Source organism: Rhinichthys klamathensis, unplaced genomic scaffold (genome assembly GCF_029890125.1).
Source record: "Rhinichthys klamathensis goyatoka isolate OS25496 unplaced genomic scaffold, OSU_Roscu_1.1 h1tg000105l_1, whole genome shotgun sequence".
Classification (NCBI taxonomy): domain Eukaryota; kingdom Metazoa; phylum Chordata; class Actinopteri; order Cypriniformes; family Leuciscidae; genus Rhinichthys; species Rhinichthys klamathensis.
The window spans coordinates 646,388-665,583 of NW_026606644.1; the positions used below are offsets into that span (position 1 = coordinate 646,388).

At 37.4% G+C, this 19,196-nt stretch overlaps 1 protein-coding gene across 1 annotated transcript; it reads right to left on the reverse strand.

The window, feature by feature from the left end:
• Positions 1-6,100: 6,100 nt before the first annotated feature.
• stap2a (signal transducing adaptor family member 2a) lies at positions 6,101-18,896 on the reverse strand. Its single transcript, XM_056253450.1, has 11 exons — positions 18,642-18,896; positions 16,669-16,740; positions 15,282-15,401; positions 12,573-12,629; positions 10,353-10,504; positions 9,609-9,740; positions 8,164-8,233; positions 7,971-8,073; positions 7,783-7,878; positions 7,201-7,332; positions 6,101-6,416 (listed from the first exon to the last, which is right to left on the reverse strand). Exons 1-11 carry the CDS (start codon positions 18,741-18,743, stop codon positions 6,361-6,363), a joined length of 1,092 nt encoding a protein of 363 aa, XP_056109425.1. The 5' UTR covers positions 18,744-18,896; the 3' UTR covers positions 6,101-6,360.
• Between the last annotated feature and the right edge of the window lie 300 nt (positions 18,897-19,196).

Genomic DNA, 19,196 nt, shown 5'->3' on the forward strand with positions numbered 1-19,196 from the left:
ATACTACAAGAATACTTAAGCAGTTTATTTAATCTCAAGTCTCAATGAAATACTGACATTTTCTCTTTCTCTCACCCTCAGCCTCATCCACCTAATCTGTCATTTATTTTTGTTTTGATGATAAATTGAGCCAGCCTCCAAAAGTAATTAACCTGTCCTGTGATTTTTTTTTCTCTCTCACACAACACTCTCCAGACACGGATTTATGAGCTATAGTATGTTGGTTGCCTTTACATTAGAATAATATTTAATATAATCTAGATATGAAATGGAATAAATAGCATTCAATACAAAATGAATATGTCTCATATATTGAAATCAAGTTTTATGTGATAAAATATTTGCTTTGTTGTGCATTAGAACCACATCAGGCCTTTAAAATAGTTTATTGAAGCATCCAGATACTTCACCACGTGACAGCAGCTAGGCTCCTGATTGGATAACGCGGCGCGAATTGACGCCAAAGTTCAGATTTTTCAACTCGGGCGGCAGACGCGAATTCGCGTCAAACGCGTGAATGCACAAAAGCACTCAATAAAATCATGCGCGCGGAACGCGTCAGACGCTCGAACTTGCCGCGCGAATGAGGCGTATTCGCATCTACCACGGCGCGCTCTACACCTCATTCGCGCCGCAGGAATTTTTTACGCGCCTAACGCGTCTTTGCATTGACTTAAAGGGATACTCCACCAGTTTTTCTTATTAAACTATGTTATTCCCTTAACTAAGACGAGTTGATACATACCTCTCTCGTCTCAGTGCGTGCACTATATCGCTCTGTATTGCCGCAAAACTATGTTAGCACTTAGCTTAGCCCATGCATTAAATATGGGCCAAGCAGAGAAGCGACCAAACACTTCCACGTTTTCCCTATGTAAACACAGTTACTCGAGTAGTGTAACTTGACCTGGGCTGGTGACACAAAATAAACCGTTGCGCTTTTCTAAGCGTTTAAAATTGATGACTATATTGTATGGCGGAATACCATAACAAGTGCTTTTGAGCACTTCGACTTGGCGCAATAATATCTTCACTCGTGAAAAGTCCTCTTACCGGCTCCCGCTTCCTCTCCCCCTCCCTCTGACATTTCCGTCAATACAACCAACGTGACATGCGCCGGTAGTAGTAGTTCGAGCGGAGTTGACGAAGTAACAGGTTGTTGGAAGCTAGTTAGCTTAGTTAGCATTCTAAACAGCACAGGCTCTCAATTTTGGTCGGCATCTGTTCGCAACAGTCACACTTGCACCACCAATTGCTGTTTGCCCGTGGTCTTTCGCCAGCTCCGGTCTGTTCTGGATCATTATCTTTCTTGCCTCTCACGGTCCATAAGAGCTAATTCCTCCTCCGTGTACTCGGGTTCAAACAGATATGGCTCTGGGTCTTCTACAAAGAAGTCATAATCATCTACAAAGTCCGCCATTGCAAATGATCTGCAGTTTGCTAATAGCACAGGTAGTAAAAGTCACGTTGGTTGTATTGACGGAAATGTCAGAGGGAGGGGGAGAGGAAGCGGGAGCCGGTAAGAGGACTTTTCACGAGTGAAGATATTATTGCGCCAAGTCGAAGTGCTCAAAAGCACTTGTTATGGTATTCCGCCATACAATATAGTCATCAATTTTAAACGCTTAGAAAAGCGCAACGGTTTATTTTGTGTCACCAGCCCAGGTCAAGTTACACTACTCGAGTAACTGTGTTTACATAGGGAAAACGTGGAAGTGTTTGGTCGCTTCTCTGCTTGGCCCATATTTAATGCATGGGCTAAGCTAAGTGCTAACATAGTTTTGCGGCAATACAGAGCGATATAGTGCACGCACTGAGACGAGAGAGGTATGTATCAACTCGTCTTAGTTAAGGGAATAACATAGTTTAATAAGAAAAACTGGTGGAGTATCCCTTTAACAATGAAATCACTCGCGCCAGACGCTCTATTCTCGTCTGGTGTGAACGCACCATGATGTTTTCTCTGCAGACCTCTACGCCTGCGATGTAACGCCACATTTTTGCTTGAAGGTGTGCCTCTTCTAAAAGTGTCCGCCGTCCGGGTGAAAGAGTATGCTATTTTTATTTACCCGCCACGGTGGCCGGTAGGTGAAGCGAGTTTACCCGCCACAACACAAAATCACCCGCATTTGGCTGGTGGCGGGTGCTAATTTCCATCCCTGTAGTGTACCAAGAAGCAGCGCTGCGTTACCTCACAAGTTTAATTCGTCTAATAAACTGTCCTGTGTGAGTAATCCAGCACTTGCGGGTAGTTCGGTTGAATTAAATGTCCTTATTCCTTTATATCCGCGTGACTCGCGTGTGATATCACTTATCATTTTCTGTTCCTCCATTGACAGCTACGCAACTATCACTTCGACGCTTCTAAAAGAGATCAAAAAACTAATCCAGATGAATCGAACGGTTTAGTCCAAATTTTCTGAAGAGACTCGATCGCTTTATATGACAAACCTCATTCATTGGTTCTTGCTGAAGCTCAATTGTGCTGCGTAACAGGAGAATGAACCTCATTGGTTCTCGCACATCAAGCGAATATGCTTGAGCTTGCGTTTACAACAACTGATGTGTGTTGATGAATGTTTATATGTGAATAAAAGCCTAAATTAAATCTGTTTATCATATAAAGCAATAGAAAGAAAATTTTGACTAAACCGCTCAATTCTTATGGATTAGTTTTACGATCTCTTTATGAAATTTTTAAAGCGTAAAAGTGGTAGTTGGGTAGCTGTATATCGAGGGACAGAAATCTCTCAGATTTCATCAAAAAGATTTTCATTCTGTTCGAAATGTGAACGAAATTCTTATGAGTTTGTAACGACATGAGGGTGAGTAATTAACGTGTTTATAATTATGCTCTTGCAAATTATTTAACTCAAACTTTCCAACTTGTATATTTTAGTGTATGTCGAATGTCACATGAACAAACAGAGAAAAAGGCCTCATCGTATCCGCTAGTGTTAACAACATGAAGGCGATATCTATGGACTTTTAACGCTAACCCGTTTTAAACAAGTTTCCCCAAGTATTTCCCTGTCTCTGCCATTGTTCGAACAAACAAAGGTCGCACCGCCCCAAAACTCACACCAATGGTTGAGACAATGCTGCAATGCTTTGATAGCATGACAGACCCACAGTTTTTACACGTTTTGGGAATTGGCCTGTAAATGCAGTTGATTTGAATTTGCATATTAGATTGAAATATTATAAAATGTGTATACTTTACAATTATATAAAGCTTCTTTATGACCAGAATGTAGACAAAACTGGCAAATTGCATTGTAGTATTTCCATTCAAATACCTTTTTTGGACAATACCATGATGGTAATACCACGGTATTCTTGTGAGTACTGTACAGAGATATTCACATTATTGTTGTTAACTAGAACTAAAACAGTTGACATATGTCTTTTGTAAATTTCAATAAAGCTATAGCCTATACAGTTACCTCTTACACGAGTGTAAACAAATCAGCTGTTTCCCTTACATAACAGTTTTGGTCTCAGTTCCTCTGAAAATAAGTTTTGTGGAAATTGTTGAGAAATGTGTGAGAGGATCAACTCACCATGCAACAAATTCAGTTAGTTTCTCAGTTCTCCTGTGCTCGCATGAGTGGCTCCTCTTCACACACACAAACACTGCTCCAGTCCTCCCATAGAAAACAAATCAATGTGGTCTAAGTGCCAGAGACAGCAGAAAGTATGTTGCGAGTCGTGGCTCTGCAGTGAATGGAGCTCATGGTGTCTGCTGCCCTGTGTGAAAGAGCATTAAACTTCTCAGATCCTGCAGCGTGGAGTCAAAGGCATTCTTCTGCTGGAGAGAAAAGAGAGAGAAAAAACATGCTTTTAGAAGCTCTTCAATCTCAACAAGTCACTACAAGTGTCAGCGTGAGTGCGTGTGTGAGTGTGTTTGTAGGAGAGCCTATTGTGCTCTCAACGATGATTTTCAAGAAAACCAAGTTTGCTGCTGTAGTAAACAAAAGAGAAACCAATGTTTTGATTTTCTCAGATATACAACAGTTTCAAAACACATTTTTTCATTCATACTGAAGAAAAAAACAAGACGTACGGTCTCACCTCAGCATCTTTGTAAGAGTCATCGGAACTTGTGCTTTAATCTAAACTGTTTTTAATGTCCATAATGACAAATTGTTTCAATTTGAATGTTCACAATAACTTGACATAATCCGGATGAACTTGTTCTGTTGGCAATGTATGTTGGATTTTAATATGGAGGTTATACCAGCTAAACCATATGTTTTACTGTTTTACCAGTATGTTTAACTGTATTTGAGGACATTTTAAAATCTGGCCCTCACAAGTAAAACCTGTACGTTAACGTTACACAAATAGGGCTAACCCTACACGATTATCCAGCATTCATTTCAACGTTTACTCGCGGCCGGGTGAATCAACATAGCTGAATCATTGAATGTTGTGTTCATTTTGCAAATCGAATCAAGGCTGATATTGCAATGTCTGATTTAAAAACGGATTTGGAAGTGTTTGGTAACCTTTTAACAACTGAAATTATTTAAATCCTAAATTGAAGCGCCGGCGATGCATCGGCATGTTCAGTGTTAAATATAGACTTTATTTAGCATCCAACTACAACTAACAGTTGAATCAATGCAATTACATTTGTGTGTTAGAAACTTTGAAGGGAACGAAATGATGAGGTAAAAGTTAGTTAATAGCGCCTCCTGGTGGTCAGTCATTAACCCTTAACCGCTGCTAGGCCATACCAAATAAATAAATAACGTTACATGGACACGAGTTATATTAATCTGAGTTTAAGGTGTTTTATCATTTACTTGAATAAGTAGCCCATTAGAAACATTTATCCCAGAAACAACACTTTCTTTTGATCAAGTTCTTTTGCAAATGTTTTTACTCGTGCTTAACTAGACGCTCTTGAAATTCTAGTAATGCATCGAAAGGTTTATCCTCACCATTGAATTTGAATCCTTGCTGAAGTCCTCCTTTTTGTCAAAACTGTTATACCGTTTTCAGTGGCAAGATGGCGGCAATGAGCTGTTCTTCTAACCGGCATTAGCATTAAAATAATGCCGCGGACAATTAAGGACAGACGCAGTCCATGTAGTCGAATGTAAAACTATAACAGCGGATAAATTGTATAAAACCTTCCCTTTAATTCCCATACATATCACAGTTATAAATAACAAGAAATTATTTTAACATCACATGAAAACAGATATCTACAAAGTCACAGTAGCACCATGCATGTTCATAAAACCGATATGACAGTTGGTTAATCAGGAACACAAATGCAACCATTTCACAACCTATCCCTAAACGCTTACAAACCATACTCGCTTCTAGAAGGCTGAATTGTACTTTATATTCAAATACCTTTTTTTTATTTAGCAAAATCCTGCCTCATACGGGTTGTTTCTCCTGCAAATGTGTCCAAAAAAAAGCGTCATTCAAATTTCAAAACATGACACTCTACAGAGACACTCGGAAGCAGGGTCAAAAATTAACTTTTGCCACTCCTCTCAAAATCTAAGGCCATATTTCTTACTGGACATGAAACTACATTATATACATAATGTATATAATTTTTTTATTTTTTTTATTTTCAGTAATGTCAAGTACTGACTTGACATTACTGAAAAAAAAAAAAAAATTGGGGTCAGTTTTACAATTCGATTTAAATAATGTATTATGTTACATTAATGTATTATGATCATATTTCTGTTTTTATTTCCATTACTGAAGCTCAAACAGTGCTAGCAATGCCAAGGTCATGAGTTTGATTCCCAGGGAATGCATGAACTGATTCAATTTAGGCCTATATCTTTAAAAGCAATACATATTTGCCCAATTTATATTTGCATTTGGTAATGGGACGTGCTAATTTTGGACCCTGCCCCGAACAACACCATATTCACATTCATCTGAGCATATAGATCCAGTTCACAGTAGGTGCTTGATTAAGTCCTTTATTGTAAGACCAGTTTGATGTGCTTCTTTCTTAAATGTGTGGAAATGTCCTCTTGGCTCATGGTTTTGTCATTACAAACCGGAGTTTAAAGATCTTATTAATTAAATAGAGAGAGAGAAAGAGATATAAAGAATATTGGCTCAGATTTTCCCTTTTTAATTTTCTGTAATCTCAAAGGAACACGCGACATTGTGTGACAGCCTTATCATGAGAGGCAGGACAAGCTGGTGGACTTCGGCTCTCGTGTTATTAATAAAGTGGCATTGTTTAAGACGTCACGCTGAGGGAAGAATGTCGATTACAGGGAGTCCTTGTTCCTTCAACAGGACATCAGTCTTTATTGGAAGGCACTGGAAGATTGAGACGGCGAAGGGTGGGCAGAAATGAGGAGGAAATCAATCTTGACTAGTCCGTCTCTTCTCCAGCTTCTGTTTAAGCTCGTCTGTGAGGCCTGAAGGGAAGAGAATTTCCTAGTCATTTATTAAATATCCAGTCATATTTTAACCCTCATGCTGATTTTACTTTCTGTATGTTTGGGGTCCCAGAGAATCGAATGCACATAGGGGGAAAAATATACACTACTGTTCAAAAGTTTGATGGTTTTTTTTTTTTTTAAATGCTTAAAGAAGTCTCTTAAGCTCACAGAGGCTGCATTTTTATTGATCAAAATACAGTAAAACAGTAATATTGTGAAAAAATATTGCAATTTAAAATAACTGTTTCAATATGTTTTCAAATATAATTTGTTTCTGTGATCAAAGCTGAATTTTCAGCATTATTACTCCAGTCTTTAGTGTCACATGATCCTTCAGAAATCATTGTAATATGTTGATTTGCTGCTCAAGAAACCGTTTTTTTGGAAACCATCAAATATATTACAATTCTTTGATGAATAGAAAGTTCAAAAGAAGACATTTATTTGAAATAGAAATATTGTGTTAATAAATCTCTCTAATGTAATTTCTGATCAATTTAATGTATCCTTGTTGAATAAAAGAAAATAAATCTTATCATCCTCAAACTATATATATATATATATATATATACAAATATTTAAAAAATCAAAATACCTAAATAATAATACTAAAAGTTATAATTAATAATTATATTATTGAGATTATTTCATATTATTGAAATTGTTTCTTACTGTTCAAGTCAATTTATAGAAAAATACAATAAAATTCAGAACCCAAAACAAGTTCTTTGGAGGGGTTAAAAGTGCCTTGAGCTCTTACTCTGAGAGAGAGGTGAGGGAGACAGAACCAGTCTTCTCATGGAGTTGGACGGAGAGCCAGATGGGGAAAAGGATCGTGATGAGGGACTGGGAGATCTCGTCTGTGACCGCAGCGTCCATCTGTCTGTACCTACTGAACGAACACACATACTCTCACTTAGTCAAGAGAAACTGGAGTGAAAATAGACCGGGTATACTGTATATTGATCTGAATAAAAGCATTCACTAAATTACTAGTACACATTGACGTACTGTATAAAGTATGTGCTGTCCTAGATCTAGTGTTCACACATAGCCAGCATTTTCTCAAACTTTTCACAGTGTAATGCAATTCCTGCAAGCCACGAATTGCTCAAACACACAGATTGAGACTTGTTTCATACTTTTGCAGCAAGATTCACTACAGAATCCAAGTGCAACTGTTCCTGCGTGTTGTTTGGCAGGGGCATTGTAGCTGATATAACAAATGATTTATTATAAAAGTGCCCAAAAATATCTGGATAATAACACGTTGGGTTTGAACCTATGGCTATGACCTAAACAGCAGCAGATGTCATTGTGTGAAGCATGAGATGTGTGGTACCTTGTTTCCGGGGCAGTGATGGAGCTCGAGAGAGAGGTCCAGTGGGAGCACAGTGCAGGGTTCGCTCTCCATTCTCATCATTGGATGACACAAACGCTACAGGAAAAGGAAATGCAGATGATGAGTTCAGTGCAAAGCAAACTAAGTGTCGTGTTATGGCCCAGTTTAACATCGTGTTTGTGACATACTGATGTTCTCCTCATAAGGCTCCTCTAATATGAAGGGCTGAAGAGTCCCGGCCGTTTTTTCCACGAGTGCATTGATGACATCATGCAGTGTGGGACAGGGGATCTGGAGGAAGAGGCCAAACAATAAGAGGAGGAGTGAGATTTCCCCAAGGTTGATGTTTTCCCCTTAATTGAGAAAGTCATTTTCACATACTGGGTTTTCCACGTCGATGATGTAACCACCCTGCTGCTTCTGTGTCACTCTGTAATGCCTGAACACTGAGCTGAAAAAAGACAACACAACAGCTCTGTAAACACTAGTGAGCCGACTTTAATCATATTAGGCCGTTTATAATGACATAGTGCAGTGTGTTTGTTAACTGACACTACAAATAAATACATTTTTCGTTAATTGAAAAAAATATATATAATATAAATAATTAAATTAAAAACTTAGAAATGTTGCCTTGGAAAAATCTAAAATAAGGTGTAGTACTAAAATGACTAAAACTGAAACATAATTAATTCTAAATAAAAATATTAAAAGCATAGGAAAAACGACAAAAGCCCATAACCAAATGACTAGAACAAACGAAATTTGAAATGAAAACTGAAAATAAAAGCTAAATCTAAATATTATTAAATACTATATTATTAAATAAATGATACTAAAGTAACACTGATCCAGTGTCATAGTGAATGAATCCATTGAATTTAAGTGGAATTCCAGTGATTGTCTCACACACACACACACACACACACACACACACACACACACACACACACACACACACACACACACACACACACACACACACACACACACACACACACACACACACACACACACACACACACACACACACACACACACACACACACACACACACACACACACACACACACACACACACACACACACACACACACACACACACACACACACACTTGCTTAGTCTAAAGAAACTGGAGTGAAAATAGACCGGTTGTACTGTATATTGATCTGGATAAAAGCATTCACTAAGTGACTAGCACACATTGATGTATAAAGTATGTGCAGTCCTATGAGGAAATCATAAAATCCAGTGATGACATCAAAATAAATAAACCAAGGGAAAATTCAGTCATAATGTGCGTTTATGAGTTCATAATGAAATTGTATAATGTATAATAAGTAAACACAGGGAAAATTCAGTTATGTCTATTTAGGACGTCATAATGAAATCCACTGATGATGTCACAATGGCCCCTTACGATGAAATGGTCTCAAGAAAACAATCAGTGGAACAAATTCAAGATGCCATATTAGGTCAAACAATGTATAATTAATTCAGTAGTGAATGTTTTTCCACTGATATGTGCAAATGCTTTGTATATTTTATGCTCAATTGGAATTAAGAGTCTAGTCTCCTGTGCGCTACACTTCATGATGAGCACTATTTGTGTTTAGTGTGCAGAGCTGCTGTCTATAAATATCTCTAATAATTCACTTATGATGTTCCATCTGGTTTAGGATGCTGATTTATAAGCAATGTAAACAGTAGACAACAAGGAGGCTCACTAAGTTTCAGAGCAGAGCTTGGAACAAGTGTATTTTTGTAGGTTAAGGTTTGCTCTCACAGTAATAAATGAAAAGAGAGAGAGTTTCAGTGTTTTTACCCGTTCAGGTCTTGTCGTGTGGTGACAGCGAGTGAAGATCCGTCCCGGCCCGGTCTGAGTAGCATGTTCCCACAGTCCGGATGTCTTTCTAACAGCACCTCAGCTTCAGTTCGAGAAACAGGCCTGAAACACCTGCCAAATAACACACACAAGAACATATTTGTCTCAAGTATACACTAAGAATTCACATCGGTTAAATAAGTAGAAGATTTTGGTAAAGGTTTGTGCTTTTAATCCAATTCCTGTCAACAATATCAAGTCTAAAAATGTCCAGAAAGGCTAAAAATAAAAAGTTGTTTTGTAATGCCTAATAAGAACTGAAACCTTAGTGTCACTTCTAATAAGAACATGTTAACGGCAGTAGCAAATACAGAATGGCAATGGATGAGAAGTTATGAATAACACATCAAACACTGCATAGGCTATACCTCATAAAATATACAAATAATGATATAAACACTGTATAAACACTAAAACGTCTAGTTTGGAACATTTTGTAGTTCTGAGAATCACACGGAAGAGATCGTTTTTATTGTTTATTTTTATTCCTGGCTAGGTCACAGTGTAAATCTATTAAATATTTTTGTCGGTTTTTATCACGTAGGCAAAAATCGTTCACAAAAGTAACACTAAAAGGGCAATAGAAACACTGATGTTTTAGCAATGGATAAACACAGAGACGTTCAAGAATGTCATCTCAGACCCTCTCCACAAACACACTCGCTCAGATAAACAGAAACTCACGCAGGTATTTCCCCCACCAGCGGGAGCGAGAGGGGGGATGAGGGGGCTCTGGAAGACGCACGTGCCTTTCGACGCATTTTTTCTTTCTCCACGACCTCCTTCAGCATGTGCAGCTGCCCGGGCAGGAGGGTGAGAGTCGTGGGCACGGCCAGCTGGAATCAAACGCAAAGCATATGTCACTCTAATTTGCACGGGTAAATACACCGGCCATAGTGCACAGGGACTCTGATCCCTTTATCTATGAAAACATGCGAGCAGCATCACTAAAGAAACGAGGGGGAGGTGTTTCAGGGTGTTGTTTTAAACGGGATTGATGTAAAGCCAGTGGATTTGACGGTGATAAATACTTTTTATAAGACCTGATCATGGCACATTTACTTTATTGCATGACTAACATCCAACTAAAACTGTTCGAGGGTGAGTTCACACTAGTAGTTCGATTCTCTTGGTTATTTTTGGTCCAAAAAAGAAAGTGATACATTTAGTCCTGGTTCACTTAGCGTTCACACTGTCATTTTTAACACCGAAACTAAAGATAAAAAAAAAAAAACAGCGTGTAGCCTATGATGTATATTTTGCAACCGAACATCCAAAATAATGACTGTGTGCCTTTTCAGAGGTCTCAGTCTGTTCATGATTCAAATGAACCACACTAAAGCCCCTTTCACACAGAGATTCCGGAAAATACACGGATAAAGTGACCCGGGATTTGACCCGGGTTTTGCTTCATTCACACTGCCAGTGATTTGCCGGTATTACCCCCCTCGTTGAAGTCAGTACCTGATTGCCTAATCCCAACCCCGCCCCTAATCCTAACCCCTCCCCCAAAACTAATCCTAAACCTACCAATGCTAGGGGGGTAATAATTTGGCGGGGGTCGAAATTCGGCACAACACCAGCATCAATCCCGGGTCGTGTTTGCGTTCACACAGAAAGCACTCTGGCAATTTGCCGGGTTCAAAGCGCTGTGTGAAAGGGGCTTAACAGAGTTATCACACCAGTGTTTGTTTCTATCGAACCAAACCGGCCAATTGTGAACACACCCTTAATTATAAAACAGATTATATTCAATGAAATTCTGAAAAAACATTTAAGCTATTAAGAAAATCTTTCAACAATATTAATTTGAACAAATTATAGATAGTCTAAAATAATCTAATATCTAATAGCCCATTATAATCCTGTTTTATTTTCCTTTTGTTACATCAACTCTATTGGTTGTCTAAAGTCCAAATAAAGTGGTTTAATTGTTAAACACACATCACAATGATGTGCAACCGCAGTGTCAATAAACAGTGCAACTGGACTGTCAGTTAGATTTTCCATTGTGGAGTGAACAAGTGAATTTTGAATTAACATTATGTAAACAATCATTAAAATTGTCGTACATCTTATTTGATGTCATACAATTTCCATAATTGTTATTAGATATAAACTAGCATTTAAAAGTTTGAGGTCAGTACAATATTTAAATGTTTTTGAAAATCTCACAAGGCTGCATCTACAGAATTTTAATCAATAACAGTAATATTGTGTTATAATAGTAATCATATTATTACTATTTAAAATAACTGTTTTTTTCTGAATATATGTTAAAATGTCATTTTTTCCTGTGATCAAAGCTGAACTTTCAGCATCATTACTCCAGTCTTCAGTGTCACATGATATTTCAGAAATCATTCTAAAATGCTGATTTAATGTTCAAAAAACATGTATTATTATTATTATTATCAACTTTGACACATGCATTTGTGCTGCTTAACATTTTTGTGAAAACCTTTTTTTTTTTTTTTTTGAAACATTAAAAATGTCTTTATTGTCACTTTTGTACAACTGAATGCATCCCTGGTGAATAAAAGTATTAATTTCTTTCAAAAAAAAAAAAAAAAAAAACCACCAAATCCATCCCAAACTGAAAGAAACAACAGTATCAGCTGCATTCTTGGAAACTGGTCATAAATCTCAAACCCTCCTGCAGTTCAAAGGTCTCAGATCTTAACCAGCTCAGAACAGAAATATTATTCAAGACTGTGTGCAAAAAAAAAGAAAGAAAAAAAAGTCTGATCCAAATTCATTGCTGTGCAGGAGGAGCTGTAAGTGTTTATTGACCTGCACACAATAGCACTAGAAAATCCACTAGCGTTAAGCCAGCATTCCCACTAAAGAACATATGTTAAGTTCTGTTATAAAAAAAACAAATACTCATTTGATTGAACTCACATCTACGACAGAGTAGAGAAATCCTTTCCACAGCTCACGTGCCTCGAGATTTGGTGCCTAAGAGGAAAGAGAGAGACATATTGGCATTAATTATATTATTAACTAACTATAATTCCTTACACTACTGCATTACGTTACAGTCATATAGTATCTCACAGCCAATTAGATCTCGATTACATTTATTGATCATCCAAGATGACTTACAAATGAGGAAACCAACAAGACATTAGTATTTGTGAATTCAATTTTCACAGAACTTTTATTTATGCATTTCTTTGAGGTATGGAAGGGCTGCGTATTGGCTTTGTAAGAGGAAGTATCAAAGTACAGTGATAGTCAATGTCGGGGAAAGTGTTTTTCTGCCTCTTTCTGTAGGTAATCTCTTAACAATCTCTCTAGCAGACCTCTGATCAACCCTCATTCCCAGCGCAAAATAAACCAAGAGTTTCCTGAGCAAAGACTACAGTACATTCAACGTCTGATAGTGATCCTACGCTGTACAGTAAGTGCTGTTTAGTCTTTGACCTGACCATAATATGACCTGGAGCTGCCTGGAAGTGTTATTACTGGCATCAGATGTGCTGAGCATAAACAAGAATACAATAATGGTCCATGAAACCAAAACTCTCTATAGCGTCTCGAAAGGTAAATTCTGTATGGAGAAGTTTGTAAAGAGTGAAAAACAGAGTGTGATGGGATTGAGACGTGCGTTTGGAGCGTGACTGTCTCATAGGGAGTCCAAGCTTAATGTTTCAAGGAAGCGCTTGTCATTTTAGAGTGTGTTCACACTTGACAGGTTTTGATTGGATTAAAACAAACCCTGGAGCGATTCCTTTGTTAGTGTGGTTCATGTGAATAAGTGTAAACGCTGGCATCCGATCCCTGGTGCACACCGAACAAGTGGACCCGATTGAAATATGATAGCAACACGGACCAAAAGTGGTGTCACAAGATGCGACCTTAAAATGGAAAGAATGCTTAAACAACATACCTGGTTCATCTCATCATCAGGATGCTCATTACAGTTCAGTAAAGGTGTCGGAAATGCGTTTCAGTGTGTGTGTGTCTGTGTAACTAAGGAATTCCTGGCACTGTTTTGACTCCACACATTTTATAAGCTCTTCATGACAGGGTATATGCAGGAATCTTGAAGTTAATTTTAATACCTTTTCAAGACTTTTTCAAGACCTTCTCAATATTTTTTAATACCTCACCGCCACTTCAAGCTGTAACCATTTACATCAGTGATACTTTTAACTTAACAGTTTTAGTTTGTGATAAAGACTATAGACCACTCTGATAAAAAAAAAAATCAAATAGGCTGGGATAGTAAATCAAAGCAAAGTTTTTTTAATAAAAATGACTAAATTCACACACTTTTACGATGTTTTTGGGACTCAAACTGTTGGACAGATAATTCAGAAAAAATACTTTCAAAATGTAAGACATTATAAAGCCGTGATAAGACTTTTTAAGGGTCTTAATTTTCCCAAAATTTATTTATCACCTTTTAATACTTTTCAAGACCCCGCGGATACCCTGCATGAGTTCTCAGCAGGTAAAAATACCATCATACGCATCACACAGCATTGTTTTGGATGTTCGGTAATTTCCGACGCAAAATATGTTATAAAAGCCGGGGGTTTTTGTTTCGTATCTTTAGAGTCGTTAAGATTCGTGTAGATTCGCTATAAATAAACATATCATTTTCTTTATTGGTCCGGACCAATACAACCAAGAGAACCGAAATACAAGTGTGAACACACCCTTAGTGTATGATCAGTGTTGGGGAAAGATACTTTTAAAAGTAAGGCATGACAATATTGCGTTACTCCCTAAAAAGTAACTAATTAGTTCCTTTTTATGGAAAGTAATGTTTTACGTTACATTTTCTCATCTGGCCTTGGCTTGCATATTTGTTTTTTAATTAAAAACAACAACAAAGTTTCTATTTTTGGCAAATGTAAAGGCCCTTTCACACCAAAAGTCAAAATGAATAAGCCTCAGGCTGAAGGAAATGCAAATTCACGCCTGCTGCCATTCTGAATTGCAGAAGAAAAGAGTAAAAAAGAGAAAAAACGAGAAAAAAGTTCAACTCTCTTACTTACGCAATTAAAAACAAATAAATTGAACACAAATGTGATGTTTATCTGAAGTCATTTTTGCTTAGTACGGTTGAATTGGATCATTGGAGGTCAGCTTCAAAGACATTGGTTAATAAAGTGATACTAAATACAAAGTATATGTGTAATTTAACATTAAATTATTGCAGGCTTGCATCATATTCTAAGTTTTCATTCATTTTGAGAAATACTGAATCTGTATTTGTGCAAGTGAGATGAGTAAATGCCTGCTCACATTTAGTCTAGATCACAATTGTCATCATGTTTACACAGCGCGCACACACACACACAACACCTCTGCAGTTACTCAAGATTTCTCTCAACATGGGGACAATAGAGCTGTCAGTCAATAAATTAAAGTAACTCAGATATTTTGTTGTAAATTTAAAAGTAATGCGTTACTTTTCTAGTTACTTAAAAAAGTAATCTGATTACATAACTTGAATTACTTGTAATGCGTTACACCCCCATCACTGTGTAGAATATACATGATCAGGCGTTCTGTGAGCGATCTGTGTGTGTGAGCCGAGATTAAGAGCATGAGGGGAGTGAGATGTGTGTTTGCTGACAGACATTTGATACTCACAGTGAGCTTGATTTCTCCATCCTTCATGCGGAGGTTCAATCTGGCTGCTTCCAGATTCCTATCACGACTTGGGTCATCGATCAGAGACACAAACCCACTCAGATCCAACTTCTCTACATACTATTTAGAAAACACACACATACAGAGCGACATTTAAAGGAACAATTCAACCACAAATCCCTTCTCAAACCAGACTGACTTCTGTGAAACACAAAAAGATGATTTTTGGCAGAATGCCTAATGTCAATGATTTAATTATCATTTTAAACAATAATAAAATATTTTTATGTTGAATATTCTTATTAAAAATACAAATATTTGTATTATTATTTAAAAAAATAATAATATATATATACACAAATAAATAAATATATTATTGCAATAATTCTATTTTACTGTAAAATATTTTTTTTTATTTAACAATAATAATAATAAAACAATAATAACTTATTTAACAGAACAACAGTAAATTGCCGTACTAATACTTATGGCTGTCTTTATTTATTTGCTTTTAAGTGTTAAACTAAAGCGCTTTCATTTTTTAATTCTTTAAAAACATGGGTCACACTTTTCAGGTTGAAAAATACGGATGATAAAAAAAAAAAATGATACAAATACGTAAAAATCACATCTCTGCTTCTGAAGCCATACGACAGCTGTGTATGAATCCATCTGAGAAGAATTTTAGTCCGTGTTTACTGTAAAACACCAGCTCGGACATTCTGCCTAACATCTCATTTTGTGTTTCAAAGAAGAATGATATACACGTTTGGAATGGCATGACGGTAACATTCAAGGTAACAAGGAAATGGTAATAACATTTTAGTTTTGAGGTGAACTATCCCTTTAAAATTAAAAACACAACTCAGAATAACACAACAGAATCCCAGGGAAAGCAAGAACTGATCAAATGTGAACCTTAAATGCAACACTTTGGATAAAAGAGTCTGCCAAAAGTATATGTGATCAGTAGATGAAGGCATAAATTTGGGTCTGTTCTTCACACAGAGTTCATGATCACGTTCCATGAGCACGTATAAGTTCCCACACAGTGTGATTCTTCAGCAAACTTTGCATGTCACTTTCTCTTTTTCCCCTCAACCGTCTCACCCCTGGCTGAGGTTATAGAGGTTGAAACTGCTATCTTGATGGGTTCAGAGCGAAAATCAATACTGAAACCACAATTAAGTCGAGTCTGATCAAACTCGTCTGCCTCCTTGCCATCTGCTCTCCCACGGCTGAGAGCGCTTATGGAGATGATAAGGTTACGATGGACTCGAAGGGGATTTGCAGAAAATGTCCTTCTAGATCTCTCCTAATGCTCCACGGATTGATAGAGGATTGTATACATCTGTATGGGTAGCAAACCCCTGAATATGTCACTCACATGTGTGTCCTTAGAGTTGTTGAAGAAGTATAAAGTGTTTCCACATAAACAGGTCCATAAACGACGAGCCACCTGCATCGAGAGAAAACAAAAGCAATTACTCAATATGCATAATAGTTTGACTTTATTGTACTATATATAAAGACACAAAAGTGACAGTAAATCATCTCTCTGGACTTAGGAAGGTTAAATGTCTATTCAGAGATCTAACACACAATGTTGACGTGGTAATGCTCTGGCAGTGAAGCAAATGGCAGTCGTCTCTGCATAGATTACCACTCTTCTGTCTGTAATTCTCTGCTCTGTCTGGCTCAATCCTGATCTCAGTGGCAGCTCTCCCCAGGGCATGGGTTTCACACACACACACACACACACACACACACACACACACACACACACACACACACACACACACACACACACACACACGCCGGCCCGGAGCTCAGCTGTCCTAAATCTGAGACCCACCCCCCTACACACCCCCGTCACACACTGTGCACCTGAACCCCACTGAATATTCCCTCCTGAATATACGAATGGTGTATGTGAGCCTCTTTGTCACCTTTTTTTGTTTTTACTTTGGAAAATATTTTAGTTTAGCACTAATGTATTATATATTTTAGTTATATATATTTGTTTTATTTCTGTGTACACATATATGCGCACACACATGTGTGTGTGTGTGTGTGTACGTATATACACACACACACACACACACATATAAATATAACAATACAGTGCACAAATATACATGTATTATATTTTAATTTTGTACATGTAAACATACGTATGTATTACCCAAGTAAATACCTTCATTTGAAACACTTTACAATAAGGTTAATTAGTTAACATTAGTTAATGTATTAACTAACATGAATTGACAATGAGGAATACATTTATTACAGTATGTATTAATCTTTATTAATGTTAGTTCATAAAAATTCAGCTGTTCATAGTTTGTTCATGTTAGTTCACGGCACGAACTGTTAACAAATACAGCATTTGATTTTAATAATGACTAAATGTTGTAATTAACAAACTAAGATTAATAAATAAAGTAGAAGTATTGTTCATTCTTAGTTCATGTTAACTAAAGTAGGTAACTAATGTTAACTAATGAACATTATAGTAAAGTGTTACACCTTCATTTTATATTACGAAAAACTGTTTTTAGAGAAATCAAAATATAATAAATGAAACATACTTATATTAAAATATCAACCAATGGAAAATAATTACATCTAGAAAGCATATTTGTATGGTTTGTATAGAATGCAAATAGAATGCAAAGGTTGGCTTGTAAATCATTTCTAATCTGCAGTATATATTAACCAGATTTGTAAAGTTAGTGTCTCAAAGTTGCATGAAAACAGAATCCACAAATGTGCACTATAAGAGTCATGCAAAACTGACGAAGACTCTCTAAACACTGGAATGTTCAATAATCTGTGGTATAAATGCCACTTGACATCATTAAACTGTCAGCAGCAGAAAACAGTGAACTCCATTATAATAACGTGATTCGAAGAGATGCTAGTGTCTGGGAACGAATGCTTGATGATTCATATTGAAATGATGCTGTATCATATTAATCACACACTTTAGACTGCATGTGGTCCGCATTAAGGTGTGTCCACTACCAGAGCAGCTGCCGAGAATTTAAAGCACACAACAGGCAAAATAAGAGCTCAAATATGAGTTATGACATTTATAGAGCTGTCAGACAGCGGCATACCGCATGGCACACAGCAGCAACGTCAGCTCATTCACCCATTTATGTTCAATTAAAATGCAGAATCAACATTTGAGTGCTGACATGGCAAACTGATAATATTTAGACAGCTGATCCATGCAAACCTCGCCCATATCCACACAATACGCGCGTAATAATGCATGTGCCATGCGTCTCATATGCCGCTGCGCGTGATGATATGATCATATAAAGTATTTGACACGTCATAATGTCCGCTCACCTTCTCTTTCGTTCCTCTTTTCTCCAGGAAACCCTCGTAATAGCAGGGCGGCAGCTGCGCTTTCGGGGTCCCGGTGCGCGGGTTCGCGGGCGCAGCCGCCATGACTCGAGCAGCTCAGCCCGGTACTGATACACACACACACACACACACACACACACACTGAGGGACAAAGAGCCGCTGGATGATGTTACTGCCTGGGAAACGACACGCCCTCTTTGGGTGAGAGATGGATGGCACTGGATATGCGTGATGAATCTCGTCACTGACACGCATTCAGGGGCTCAACACACACACACACACACACACACACACACACACACCCGAGAGAGTCAATGTGGCATCTGGGATTACATTATGAGCCGCAGGCGCCCGTAGGCAGGACAATCCTATTTTGTGGAAAGCATGTGAGGTTATAAATATAATACTGTTCATTTATTGATGTCTGTTTCGAAGAGAAGAGTTAATTCCATTGTAACTCAGTTGACGCTGTAGTAGTAGCCTTTATTATGAATAATAAATAAAAATAATAAAAAATTATCAATATACATACTACAA